This window comes from Mobula hypostoma, chromosome 3 (genome assembly GCF_963921235.1).
Source record: "Mobula hypostoma chromosome 3, sMobHyp1.1, whole genome shotgun sequence".
Lineage (NCBI taxonomy): Eukaryota > Metazoa > Chordata > Chondrichthyes > Myliobatiformes > Myliobatidae > Mobula > Mobula hypostoma.
In genome coordinates, this window is record NC_086099.1 from 215,165,792 (window position 1) to 215,178,607 (window position 12,816).

The window sequence follows — 12,816 nt, forward strand, 5'->3', positions numbered from 1 at the left end:
AGGGCAATCCCAGAAAATATGAAAATGATTTGCCTCCTTAGAGCCGCACCTTCTCCAACACATCACATTTGTATCTTTATATTTTTCCTGATATGGGGTCTTGAAGTATCTTATAATGTTTTTCCAACAATGTTCTCTCCAAGTCAAAGAATTAGTCGAGGACCATTGAAAGCTGCAGATTTTCCCCCAAGCCTCCTCTGAAAGTACCAACCCCGCTTCTTTCTCCCACTTCTCTTTAATATACAGTGTATTTACATTTTTAGCATGGGAGAGTGCATTATATAGGCGAGAAACTGATTTACTAGGTATTGAACTGCAAGCCGAATTCAGAATCTTGAAAAATTCTAATTCTACTGTTGATAGGTCTGTATATCTACAACTCTGGTTAACATAGTTTCGTATTTGAAGGTACCTAAAAAAGTCATTATGTTCTAGGCCATGTTTGTCCTGCAGGATTTGGAAACTTTGTAATACTCTTTTATCTATAAATGAGAGGTAGGTTGTAAGACCTTTCTTTATCCATAGCTCAAATCTTTTATCTCCTCTGTTGGGAAGGAATTCGTTATCATATGCACACCATCTAAAGAGTTTTAGCATGTTATTAATTCCACATGAATTAACCACCTTCTGCCATACTTTTAATGTAAGATTTATCCAAACATTATTAAATTTTTCCAACTGGGCCATCAATCCTTTGTCAGCTATTGAGGCCTGAAGAGGAAAACCGTCAACTAATCCAAATTCTATTTCCTTCCATCTAGCCTTATATTCCCTATTACACCAATATAACAGAGGGGTTATCTGTGAGGCATAAAAATAATTTCTCAGGCAAGGAAGAACCATACCTCCTCTTTCCTTCCCTAACTGTAAAGTGTTATATCGAATTCTAGGTTTCCTTCCTTGCCAAATGAAGCGGGAAATCCATTTGTCCCATTCCCTGAATTGATTATCATCCACCTCCACTGGTAAAGTACGGAAAAGATATAATAACCGAGGAAGAATATTCATTTTTATAGTATTTATCCTTGAATTTAAACTTAAAAAGGGGATAAGATTCCATCTATGCATATCTGCTTTTATCTCTGAGATTAATGGCCCATAATTTACCTGTGACAGTGTTGAAAGATCCTTCGGCAGGGTTATTCCTAAATATTTTAATGATTTAGCTTCCCACTTAAGATCGTATGTATCCTGCAATTTTTTGGATGGTGTATAATTTAGGGACATAACCTGCGTTTTCTTTACATTTATTTTATAACCTGATATTTTCCCAAAGTCATCCAACAGTGTAAACAATCCTATAAATGATTTTTCTGGTTCACTCAGATAGACCAAAACATCATCTGCGAATAACGCCACTTTCTGTTTAATCCCTGCCACCTTGATACCTTTTACGATTTCGTTCTGTCTTATTAGTTGAGCAAGTGGTTCAATATATAGCGCAAAAAGGAGAGGAGAAATTGGGCATCCCTGTCTAGTGCCTCTCTCTAAAATGAAGGAGTCAGAGAGGTCCCCATTTATCTTAATTCGGGCTGTTGGACTGTCATACAGAGTCTGAATTACTTTAATAAACCTTTCTTGAAAGCTGAATCTTCCTAACACTCTGTATAGGAATGCCCAACTAACCGAATCAAAAGCTTTCTCAGCGTCCAATCCTACTACCATTGTCTCTGTCTCGTTCTTATTAACCTGTTCTAATATGTGCAGAGTTCTCCTTATGTTGTCCTGTGTTTGTCTTTGTTGAATAAATCCAGTCTGGTCTAAATGGATTAGGCCAGGTAAAAGCTTTTCTAATCTGCGCGCTAATATAGATGTAAATAGTTTGTAATCTAAATTAAGAACACTAATTGGCCGATAATTGCCACATTCTAGTTTATCTTTACCCTCTTTAGGAATAACTGAAATAATCGCTTCTCTCCAGGAAGGTGGAGTTTCTCCTCTCTGCAAGATCCAATTAAAGGTGTTAAGTAGTAATGGGGCTAACTGTGTCTTCAGGGACTTGTACCACTCTGAGGTAAACCCATCAGAACCCGTGGACTTTCCAGCCTTTAACCTAGAGATGGCCACGTTCAGTTCTTTGACAGTTACTGGTTCTAATAAACTTTCATTTTGTAAATCTGTAAGTTTAGGTAGATCTAAAAAATTCAATACACTGTCTATATAGGGCTCATTGGGGGCCCGGGGTTGGGAGTACAGCTCTCGATAATACGTTTCAAAACTCTCTTGAATTTTCCCTATTGTACTCTCCACAAGCTTTGTCTTTGGATTCTTTATTTTATGAATTGTATTGTCTGCTTGTTGTTTTCGTAATTTATATGCTAATAATCTAGCTGATTTACCTCCTACTTCATAATTCTTTTGTCTCAGGTAAAGAAAATTTCTTTGAGTTTCCAACGTATAAATATCATCAATTTCACTTTGCAATTTCCTAATTTCCTGTTTTCGATTTGAATTACTTTTGTTGCTATCTCCAACTTGAAGTTGTTTTAATTTTCCTTGAAGGTCTGCTAATTTTTGTGCATTGAATTTTTTCATGTGAGTAGTAATGGAAATAATTTTCCCTCTCAGTACAGCTTTCAATGTATCCCATAAAATCACTGGTGATGTTTCTCCCGTGTCATTAAGGTCTAGATATTCTTTGATTTCTCCCCTTAATCTCTCCATTACTTTTGGGTTATTAAGTATATGTGAGTTTAGCCTCCATAGTGTTTTCCTCATTTTCCTTTCCAGGATTAGAGACATAGAGACTGGGCTATGATCCGACAGATCAATTGTTGCAATATTACAGTTTTTTATCCTGAGTCTATCTGTATTAAAGATAAAGAAATAGTCTATCCTTGAATAGGCTGAATGAGGGAAAGAGTAATATGTATAATCTTTACTAGTAGGGTGTAATTCCCTCCAGACATCTATAATTCCCAACTCCTCCATCAATGAATTCACTTTCCGAGTCAGAGGTTTATTCTGAGTAACTATTCTTGAAGAATCTAATATAGGATTTAGTCTAATATTAAAATCCCCTCCACAAATTACTACCCCTCGAGAACTGACCATTAGGTCAAAAATGTGTCTATAAAATGACCATTCACTACCTGGAGGAGCATAAACATTCAGCAATGTTATTTCTGTACCTTCTATTCTTCCTGTGATTTTTACAAACCGTCCTTCTTTGTCTCTAGTCTCTGAAATATGTTCATAATTAAGAGTACTTGATATTAAAGTAGCTACCCCTCTTTTGTGACTCAATTTATATGATGAATAAAATACATGCTTAAAGCCCATTCTTTTTAATTTTCCATGTTCAGATTGGCTCATATGTGTTTCCTGGAGGAAAGCTATTTGTGCCCTCTCTTTTTTCAATTTAGACATAATCTTATTTCTTTTAATTGGATTCAAAACCCCATTAACATTATAGGAAATTATTTTTACCAATTCAGTTTGCATTTTTCTCTAGTAGAAAAAAAGCACTCTCCTTTTCTAACCAAACAGTAAGCAATCCCTTCTCAACAGTAAAGCAAGACATATAACCACACCCTAGACATTTCTGAACGTATAACATTTGAAAATTTTCCCCGACTTCCCACAGTGAGGCCTGAGCACCGACCCGCCTCAGTTCAGAGGGATAACCTCTATCTTCACCCTGTGTTTGAGGGCCCTCAGCAGTTTGAATAATCATAGAGAATTTTCTCCTATTTATGTCTCGACCATATTGCTATCATTCAAGTTATTCCGCCTAGATTATTTTCAATTACCAGTTTTCATTTTACTTTTAAGTCCGATTTACTCTTTTCAGTCATTTCTCTTAATTAATCTGTATTCTATGTACATTCGCGTCTGAATATTTGCAGCTTTTCCTTGTAGTTTGACACTCTGTTTCGAGTGGAGCGTCCTCGCCCCACTAACTGCCACAACTTCTGCCGAATCCTCTCCAGTAGCGACTCCGGTTGGGTGATAACTTTAATAGGTAGTCCCCGGTCCGCCAGGTCCGACGTTGCCTCCTCCACCGTAGCGTAAGTTTTTGTCCCTTCGTGGTAAAAGACTCTCAGCCGAGCTGGATACAGGGTCTGGAATCTGATGTTGTTTTCCTTCAGGACTCTCCGTGTTTCCGTATATTCCTTCCGTCTGGCAAGAATCCCCGGTGCGTAGTCGTGGTCTAAACTGATTTTACAGTTGTTCCACATGAAACCTTTCTTTTGCCATGCTCTTTTAAGCACCTCTTCCTTCGTTCTGTAACTGAGAAATCTGATCAGAATCGATCTGGGCTGGGCGCCTGCCGGAGGCTGTGGTGCCAACGCGCGGTGAGCCCTTTCTATCTGTAGGTCTTTTGCGGCCGGCATATCAAGGTTCTCTCTAAGCAGCTTCTCCACGAAGGGAATCATCAATCCGGGTTTACCTTCGGTTCCTTCGGGAACTCCGTAGATCCTCACATTTTCCCTTCTCGAGCGGCCTTCTTGATCTATTAGTTTCCACTGGAGTTGGTCTTGTAGCTTCAGCATTTCTGCTATCACCTCCTCTGCATTTTGTAGCTTCTCTTCAATTCCAACAATCCTCGCTTCGGCTTCATCTATCCGCGAGTTAGTTTTTACTATTTAATATCTTCCAGCTGTTTGCTGTTATCTTGTCGGAACTCGCGAATCTCTCCGAGAATCAAAGACAGAGTCACCGATTCCCCCTCATTATCTCCGTCCTGGCTTGCCGTGGGGGAGCTAGGCCCGTCGCCTTGCTGCATCTCTTTATGTTTATCAGCCTTCGAAGCGGACTTTTTATTCTTGTTCTTAGACATCATCCTAGCCCCTTTTATTATTTTATGCAATATTAAGTATTTGTCTAAATTCGATTTTGGGGCAGTTTATCTTCTTTCTTGTCGAGAGACCTTTTCCTTACGCCGCCATTCCCTTGATGACCCGGAAGTCGTCAAAAAAAAAAGCTGTAAATTACAATAAATAAATAGCACAAAGAAGCAACAGCAAAGTAGTGTTCTGGTTTCATGGAAGGTTCAGGAATCTGAAAGTTGAGATGTTAAGTGTGTGTCTTCAGGCTCTTGTACCTTCTCCCTGATGTAGTGATGTAGTAATGAAGAACTGGCATGTCCTGGATGGTGAGGGCTGTTAATGATGGAATCTGCCTTCTAGAGGCATTGCCTTTTGAAGATGCCCTTGATAATGGGAGGCTTGTGCTAGTAATGGAGCTACTGATCTTGATAAGTTACAAAAAGTGGGAACTGGATTTCAGTACAGCTAAGTCTGAGGTGATAGATTTTGAAATTTCAGATCAATATTGGACATATTCTGGATGGTAGAGCACTAGGGAGTATAATGAACTAGGACTACGTAGTTCATTGAAAATGGCTTCACAGGTAGAGAGGGTGATGTAAAAGGAGTTTATCATGTTGGCCTTCATTTATACAGGCATTGGGTATCGAAGTTGGGAAGCTATATTGCAAATGTCCAAGTCGTTGGTGAGGCCACGCTTGGGGTACTGTGTACAGTTGAGGAAAGATGTGCTTAAACTGGAAAGAGCACAAGAAAACTCTAGGGGGATGCTGTTAGGATGAGAGGTTGTGAGTAAAATGGAGAGATTGGGCTGGCTGGCTAGCTCTTTTATTTGTTGGAATAGAGGAGAATGAAAGGAGATCTTAAGGAAGTGTTTAAAGTTACAAGAGGCAGAGTTAAGGTGATGTAACAGTCTTTTCCCCAGAGTTGGTGAGTCTAAAAGTAGGGGGCACAGATTTAACATGAGATGAGAAAGATTAAAAGAGGACCTGAGAGGCTACAGTTTCATGCTGAGGCTGGTGAGTTTATGGAATGATGTGCCAGAGTCAATGGCTGAGGTGTCGTTTAAGAAACAGTTGGATGAGCACGTGAATCAGAGAATCCTGGGGGATAAGAGAAAAAATGTAGGCAACTGGGATTAGCAGAGTCAATGCAGTGGCTTCATCTGGGAAGTCACTCTGGAGTTGCTGCTCTGGACTCTGGACTTGATTACCCAGAAACCAGAACTTGGGATTCAGTCACTCAGAACTCTGAAATCAAAACCAGGAACGTACTTTGTATCAGTCCTCGAGCTGATCCCCCTGCCCCACTCTAACCCATATTCCAGTGTCAGTCCCCAAGCAAATCACACAGGCCCACTCTCCCAAGAACCATATGTTGGTCCGAAATCGTATGACACATCCCCTCACTCTTCCTCTGGCCTTGTATCAGCCCTCAAACTAATAGCAGTAGCCTGCTCTCTCCTCAAAGCCCTGTGTCTGTCCTCAAATTAATCTTACAGGCCTATTCTCTCCCCCCCCCCCCCAACAGCCTTGTGTCAGACCCAAACACAACCTCACACTCTCCTTCCAGCCCAAATGAATCCCTAAGGTTCACTTCCTCTTTAAACTTTGGTGCAGTCCCCAAACCAATTCCAACACCCCACTCTCCCCAAAGCCCTGTTGATCCTCAAACCAGCTTAATGCCCTGCTGTCTCTCCCCACAGTGCCATTTCAGAGCACAAACAAGTACCACTGCCCAGCAGTCTTCCCACATCCCTGTGTCAGTTTACAAACTAATCCAAGTGACCCTCTCTTTCACAGCCTGTATCAGTCCCCAAACAAATGCCACTGCCCTGCGCTGCCTCCATGGCCCTGCGCTGAAATGTCGAATGTTTATTCACTGCCTGATCTGCTGAGTTTCTCCAGCATTTTGTGCCTGTTGCTCTGGATTTCTAGCATCCGAAGAATCTCATGTGTTTGTATTTTCAGGTTTTGTTCCGCATTTTCTGCTTTATGGAACAGATGTACCTTAGAAAGCATCCTATACGGGTGCATAGTGGTGTGGCACAGCAATTACTCTGTGCCAGGTCCTAAACACTGCAGAGAATTATGAACACTCCCCGCTCCTTCACACAAACAGGCTTTCCTTCCACTGTCTCTGTCTACACTTCCCAATGCCTTAGGAAAGCAGCCAACATACTCAAGGATTCCTCTCAGCCAGCCCAATCATTCTCTCTTCTCCTCTCTCCCAATCAGCAGAAGTTTATAGAAGCTTAAGAGCACATATCATGGTGTTCAAAGACTGCTTCTAATTAACTGTTATCTGACTCTTGAATACACTTCTCATATGTTAATAGATGAAATTTGATCTCACAATTGACCTCCTCATGTTCAAGTTTAATTGTCAATCAACCAAACACAGGAATATAGCGAAATGAAACAGTGTTCTTCTGAGGCCAAGGTGCAAAACACAGTGCCAACAGTCACACATAGCACATATAATTATAATAGCAGAAAAACATAGCTATGATTTTTTTTTAAAAAGCCCAAGTCCCTGGTGTCATGGCCTGTAAATTGGTGGTACATGGACATTGTCCTGGAGCCACGTTTCTGCAGAACAAGCCCGTAGCAGTTCCTTATTTTGCACAAACACAGCTGCAGACAAACACAATCCAGCTTGTCTTCCATCGAGCAAGCACTGGAAGGCAGCTCCGAAGGGAGGGGCCAGCGCCCAACCCAGCATGGAATCCAGTGGCACATAGCCGGCCCCCTCATCTCCTTCCTCAACAGTCGCAACAGGAAACCCCGAGGCATAAGGGCCTTGTCCGTTCAACAGCCAGGGCAAGGCAGTTCCCTGCCTTTGGTCTCGCCAATGAGCCAGTGAAGCAGGCGTGTAGTATTCTACATTACCAATCTCCAATGGGGCCTTGCGATCACAAAAAACTCATCCAAGACCATCATTTGCAGCATTTGTTGGATCATGCATCGCCTCTGACATCCTCTTTCCCTGGTGGCTGAAGCAGGTTGCAATACAGTGTGCAACAAGTCCAGCTCCACCTCTGTCCAGCAGTGTCTTGCAATCATGAAAAAGATACAAAGGATGAACAATTACACCTTTGTTTGGACCTAGAGAGTGCGCCACCATTTTACTAGCACTTGCAGTTTGCTTACAACCTGCAGTGCGCTGCACTTTCTCTGCAATTTGTTTTCTTCTTACTGCCTCGATTCATACTTATGCATGGAATAATCAATCTGGATGGCAAACAAAACAAAAGCTTTTTATTGTATCTCAGGAAACATGACAATGATAAAAGAACACCAACATATATCCATCGGTTCATCCCTTCACCAAAAGGACAAATTACTTCAGCTGAGCAGGTCTCAAGATCTATATCAAATCACTGCTTTTCCAGGGCAGGCTCTGCATCTCAATTCTGTAATGCAGCATTTAACAGAAGTGCCCATGACTGAGAGTCTTAGAGAAGTACAGCACACAAACAGGCCCTTTGGCCCATCTAGTCCATGCCAAAACCACTTAAAGCTACCTACTCCCCTCAACCTGCACCAGGACCATAGCCCTCCACGTACCTATCCAAACTTCTCTTAGGTGTTGAAATTGAGCTCTCATTCACTACTTGTGCTGGCAGCTCATTCCAGCTCGTTATTTTTAGTCTTGGCTAATGGCCACAACCAAGCCTACTTTTTCTCCAGTTCTCCCTATTGACATTATTTGATATAGTGATACATTAATAAGCAATTATTTCCAACAAAATTATTTATAGTAAGGCATCTCTGCTAAGCCTGAAGAGTCAGAAAGCTTTAGGCCCTTTGTCAGCTGTCACTGCGGTTGGTTTTGGATGCTTAGCTTCCAGGCTTTAAAGAAAGCGTGTTGAAAGACGGCCATGCTGGCCAGTGGATCGGTCTTAGATGCCACCCTCCCTCAGTTGATTGAAAATTCGATTACTGATTGCAGAGGGTGTCGTGGGAGGGAGTTAATTGGAAACAATCCCCTTTCTTTGATACGTTTTCTTGGCCCAGCGGAGAGTAATGGTAGAAATAGCCTCAGCCTCTGTACCTGAGTTGAACTTGATCTATATCAAACAGCTGCTCTTCCGGGACTGGCTCTGGATCTCCATGAGGTAATGCAGCACTCAACTGAAGTGCCCGCCAGCACTTTTGCTCCACTTTTCCCTAAACCCAGCTCCACCTCTGTTGTAGGATTGCCCTTGTCTATCAGCAAAAAGTGTGTCCACGTCTACTCTATAAGGTTAACTCCCCCTACCCCTCTAAAAATCAGTCTATCACTGGAACTCTTATTCGTGTTAACTAGAGTAGATTTTGCCCTCTTTGCCTTTGTGATCCCTTGAGAATATCTATTTCATATCATTTCAGAGAAGGAGGCTCCCATCAACTGCCAACTTTGGAGCAATCGTATTCCTGTTCTTACTTTTATTGTAACCTATTCAGTTAAACACATTCCTATCAGTTACCACCCACCACCCACTTATTCTAGGGGCAATTTACAATAATTAATTAATGGGACAACAAGCACACTTTTGTGAGGAAATTGGAGCATATGGGGAAATATGTGCTGCAGAGAGAGTATACAAATTCAAAGGTCAGATTTGAGCCTGAGAGACTTGCCTTTCAGTTTCTTTGCTGAACTGATTACCTCCCAATCACACTTGGAGAGGTGCCTTCTGGAGTAGCAAGGGGGAATGAGTGGCATCAAGAAATGTAGTTTGAGCCTGAAAGTAAAAGTCCTGAAGCAACAGTACATTATCAGCTGAATACCGTGATAGATCAGCTTACAAAAAGCATTAAGCTTTCTTCCCACAACCTCAGTGACCCTGGTGCCAAGTAGTGGCTTCTATTCTGTTTAAGACACTATTTTTATTCAGTGCAGTCAAGCGATGTGAGAAATTGAAAGTTCTGAGGCTTAGAATGAATGCTAATCTGATACTGCAGGAGCTCCTGACTAGGCAAAATACTGAATACATATTATCCCTGGGTGTAGTAATTAAAGAAGGCTACATTATATTTGGAAATGTGTAGGACTGATGTGCTCCACCCAGCCAAGTCAAAGTCTGGAAAAAAAACTCACTGAGCTATTTATCTTGTACCCTGCATAATTAGTTTTTAACCAGTGTTGGTGGCTTTAATACCAGTTTAGTTGTGATGTGTGGCTTCTGAGGGATGTGGAGTTTTTTCCAGCCTGTAGTCACTCTTTGCAGTGTTTACTGCTTACCAGATCTTAATAAAACAGCTTCCACACCAGGTGACGTGTTTCAGTCATGCTGTGATATCCTGCAACCTCAATTAATAATAATACTTTCTTTTCTTTAGGAATGTTAACCATAACAGACTTCATAAACATACTGCATAGATACTACAAGTCACCTATGGTGAGTAGTCTGAATTGTCAGCCTTAATTTTTGGGAGCTAGAATCAATAAATTGCATGAAAATACAGTTATATTTTATTCATGTCGTCTGGGGTGTCTGGAGGAAATTCCTGTCCATTTTGTTCTATTGGAATTGACTGTTCAATAACCCCCAGTGAAGGCAAAACAATCATTGGGAGTCACTTAATTAATTCAACTTCATAGCAAAGTTGCAACTTGCATTTATTATTGAACTTTCGTTACAGTGTAAGGCCCCAAGGTGCTTTACAGGAGAGCGAGCAGACAAAAACCCTGTGTGTGTATAGAGGTACTGTTATTCTGAGAGACCTTGGTGTCCTTGAACACAGATGACTGAAAGTTCATGTAAAAGTAGGCCAAGCAATTAAGAAAGCACACAGTATGTTGGCCTGTCTGGTAAGACAATTTGAGAAGAGTAGAGATGCACTCGTGCATTTCTTCCATTACGTAACACTCTAGTGAGACTGCACTCGGAATATAGTGTGGAGGTCTGGTCGTCTTACCTGAAGAAAGATATACGTGATTAGAGTGATCAAATCCCGTACATACTGTATATATACAGTACATAATGTGTGAGTGTGACTGTACTCCCTTGAATTTAGAAGTATGAGATATGATTTCATTGAAATCAGACTAAATTATTACAGAGCTTGACAGGGTAAAAGCAAAGTTGAAGCTTGCCCCGGATGAGAAAGCGGAGGGGTGGGAGTTGGGAGGCAGAATGAAAGGTCACTATCTTAAAAGATCCAAAAAAAATCTCCACCAACCGGATAAGAATTTTTGACTCTCTCTACAGAAGGGTTGTGGAGGTTTGGTTGTCGGATTCAGATTGATTTATCACAGGTACATTGAAATATAGATTGAAAAGCGTCATTTGTGGTAACAACCAAAGAATGTGATGGGGGCACATTCCAGCGCCAACATTACATGCCCACTATGCTCAGCAGAACCACACAGAAACACAGAAAACAACAGCAGCAAAACAAGCTCCTTTCCTCCCTCCCAAGTTGACTGACCTCAAATGCAGATCGGAGGCCTGACCTCTAACTCCCCCACATCCCTGAACCTTAACCTGACCCCTAACTCCCTTCTCTGTCCCCAAAATCATCCCTGTGGACTTAAAAACAGTCTGAGCCACGATCTCAGTAGAGACTGCAGCTCGATGCTATCTTGACCAGAAGAGTTAGCTGACAGAGTTTAATATCTACACATCTATCAAGGAATCTGGACTGGTGCAGAAAAGTAAAACTGAGATAGAAGATGTTCCACGATCTTATTGATGGCAGAATACTCTGACAGGATTGTATAGTTGTCTCCTGTGTCCTGTTCCTACATATGCTGTAATCTGTGGTTTCTAAGAACAAGGCATATTTTAAAAACAAAGCATTCACTGGTGACAATGTCCTTTAAGACAAAACGTCAAACGATCGTACCCTTCCGCCGTATCACTCATTTATTTCTCAGGGATTCAAGTAGCTTTGCTTCCATTTTAATTATGTGGATTAAGAGGTGACAGATAAGGCCAATTGCATTTTCTGCCTCGTGGAGAAGGAATGCCTGAGCGGATATGTGGGTGGGTAGTTTGTGAGGTGCTGCACTCCTGTGAACGTGGTACTTCTGTGTGCTCCCAAAAGGAGATTCTCGGTGTGGTCACACCTCCACTTCCCAGGAATCAATTGCACTCTCTCAGAGTGGATTTGAGCACATATGTGAATCTTTTTCTCTGTCCACCTGGTAATCTTTTTCCATAACAGCTCGGAATAGAACATCAGTTTTGGGAATCTGGTGTAAGGCATGGGAACAATGTGGTTAACAGATGTACCATCCCTTGGACCTTGCTGTTCCTGTACTGAACGATCATTTGTGACGGTACTGACAGTCTGCCATTGGGAGCACACTAAAGTGACTGAGCTTATTTAAAGCCATAATACTAGAATGTTTGCCTGAGAGAAGATTCTCGCGTTTGTCTGCTTCCATCGTCAGTGGATTTGGAGTTGTCAATAATTTATGGATATAATGCATGTGGTAGTTTTCCAGGAGACTGATTGTACATAACCCAACCCTCAGAATCATATAGGTGGGCAGTAATCGCTGGTGCCTGGAAGTTTAGTTACAAATTTGAGGCCTTGATCTTTAAGCTCCTTTTTCCTTGCCTTGTCAAAGGCTTTGCTGGACTTGTAAAGGTGATGGTGAATTTAACTATTGATGTTTGCCTTCTCAGAGATATGGGAAATGGCCCACGTTTTTCAGGGAGAAACTAACTTTTCGGCAGAGGCTAGAATATGAAACAAAGAGATGTATAAGATGATAAGAGGCTTAGGTATAGTGGACCCAGCGCCATTTTCCCAGAGTAGAAATGACTAATATGAGAGGTTATTCTTGTAAAGTGATTGAAGAAGTATAGGGGGGATGACAGAAGTAGTTTTTTTTAATACAGAGAGTGGTGGGTGTATGGAACGCCCTGCCAGGGGTGATGGTAGAGGTAGATATACTAGGGATGTTTAAGAGACTCTTTGGCACGTGGATGAAAGGAAATTGAAGGGCTGTGTTCAAAGTTCATAGTATGTATACTATACAATATACAACCTTGAGTTCATCTTGCAGACAGTCACAAAGCAAAGAAACCCTATGGAACCCATTT

The 12,816-nt window shown here is 41.4% G+C and overlaps 1 protein-coding gene across 7 annotated transcripts in view; it reads left to right on the forward strand.

Annotated features, from left to right (window-relative positions):
• LOC134344521 (5'-AMP-activated protein kinase subunit gamma-2-like) overlaps positions 1 to 12,816 on the forward strand; it is a 512,949-nt gene that overhangs the window by 432,998 nt on the left and 67,135 nt on the right. For all 7 annotated transcript variants that reach the window (XM_063044464.1, XM_063044467.1, XM_063044463.1 and 4 more), the window contains one exon: positions 10,100 to 10,158. In XM_063044464.1, the coding sequence (XP_062900534.1) occupies positions 10,100 to 10,158 (59 nt within the window). The remainder of the gene's footprint in view (positions 1 to 10,099; positions 10,159 to 12,816) is intronic.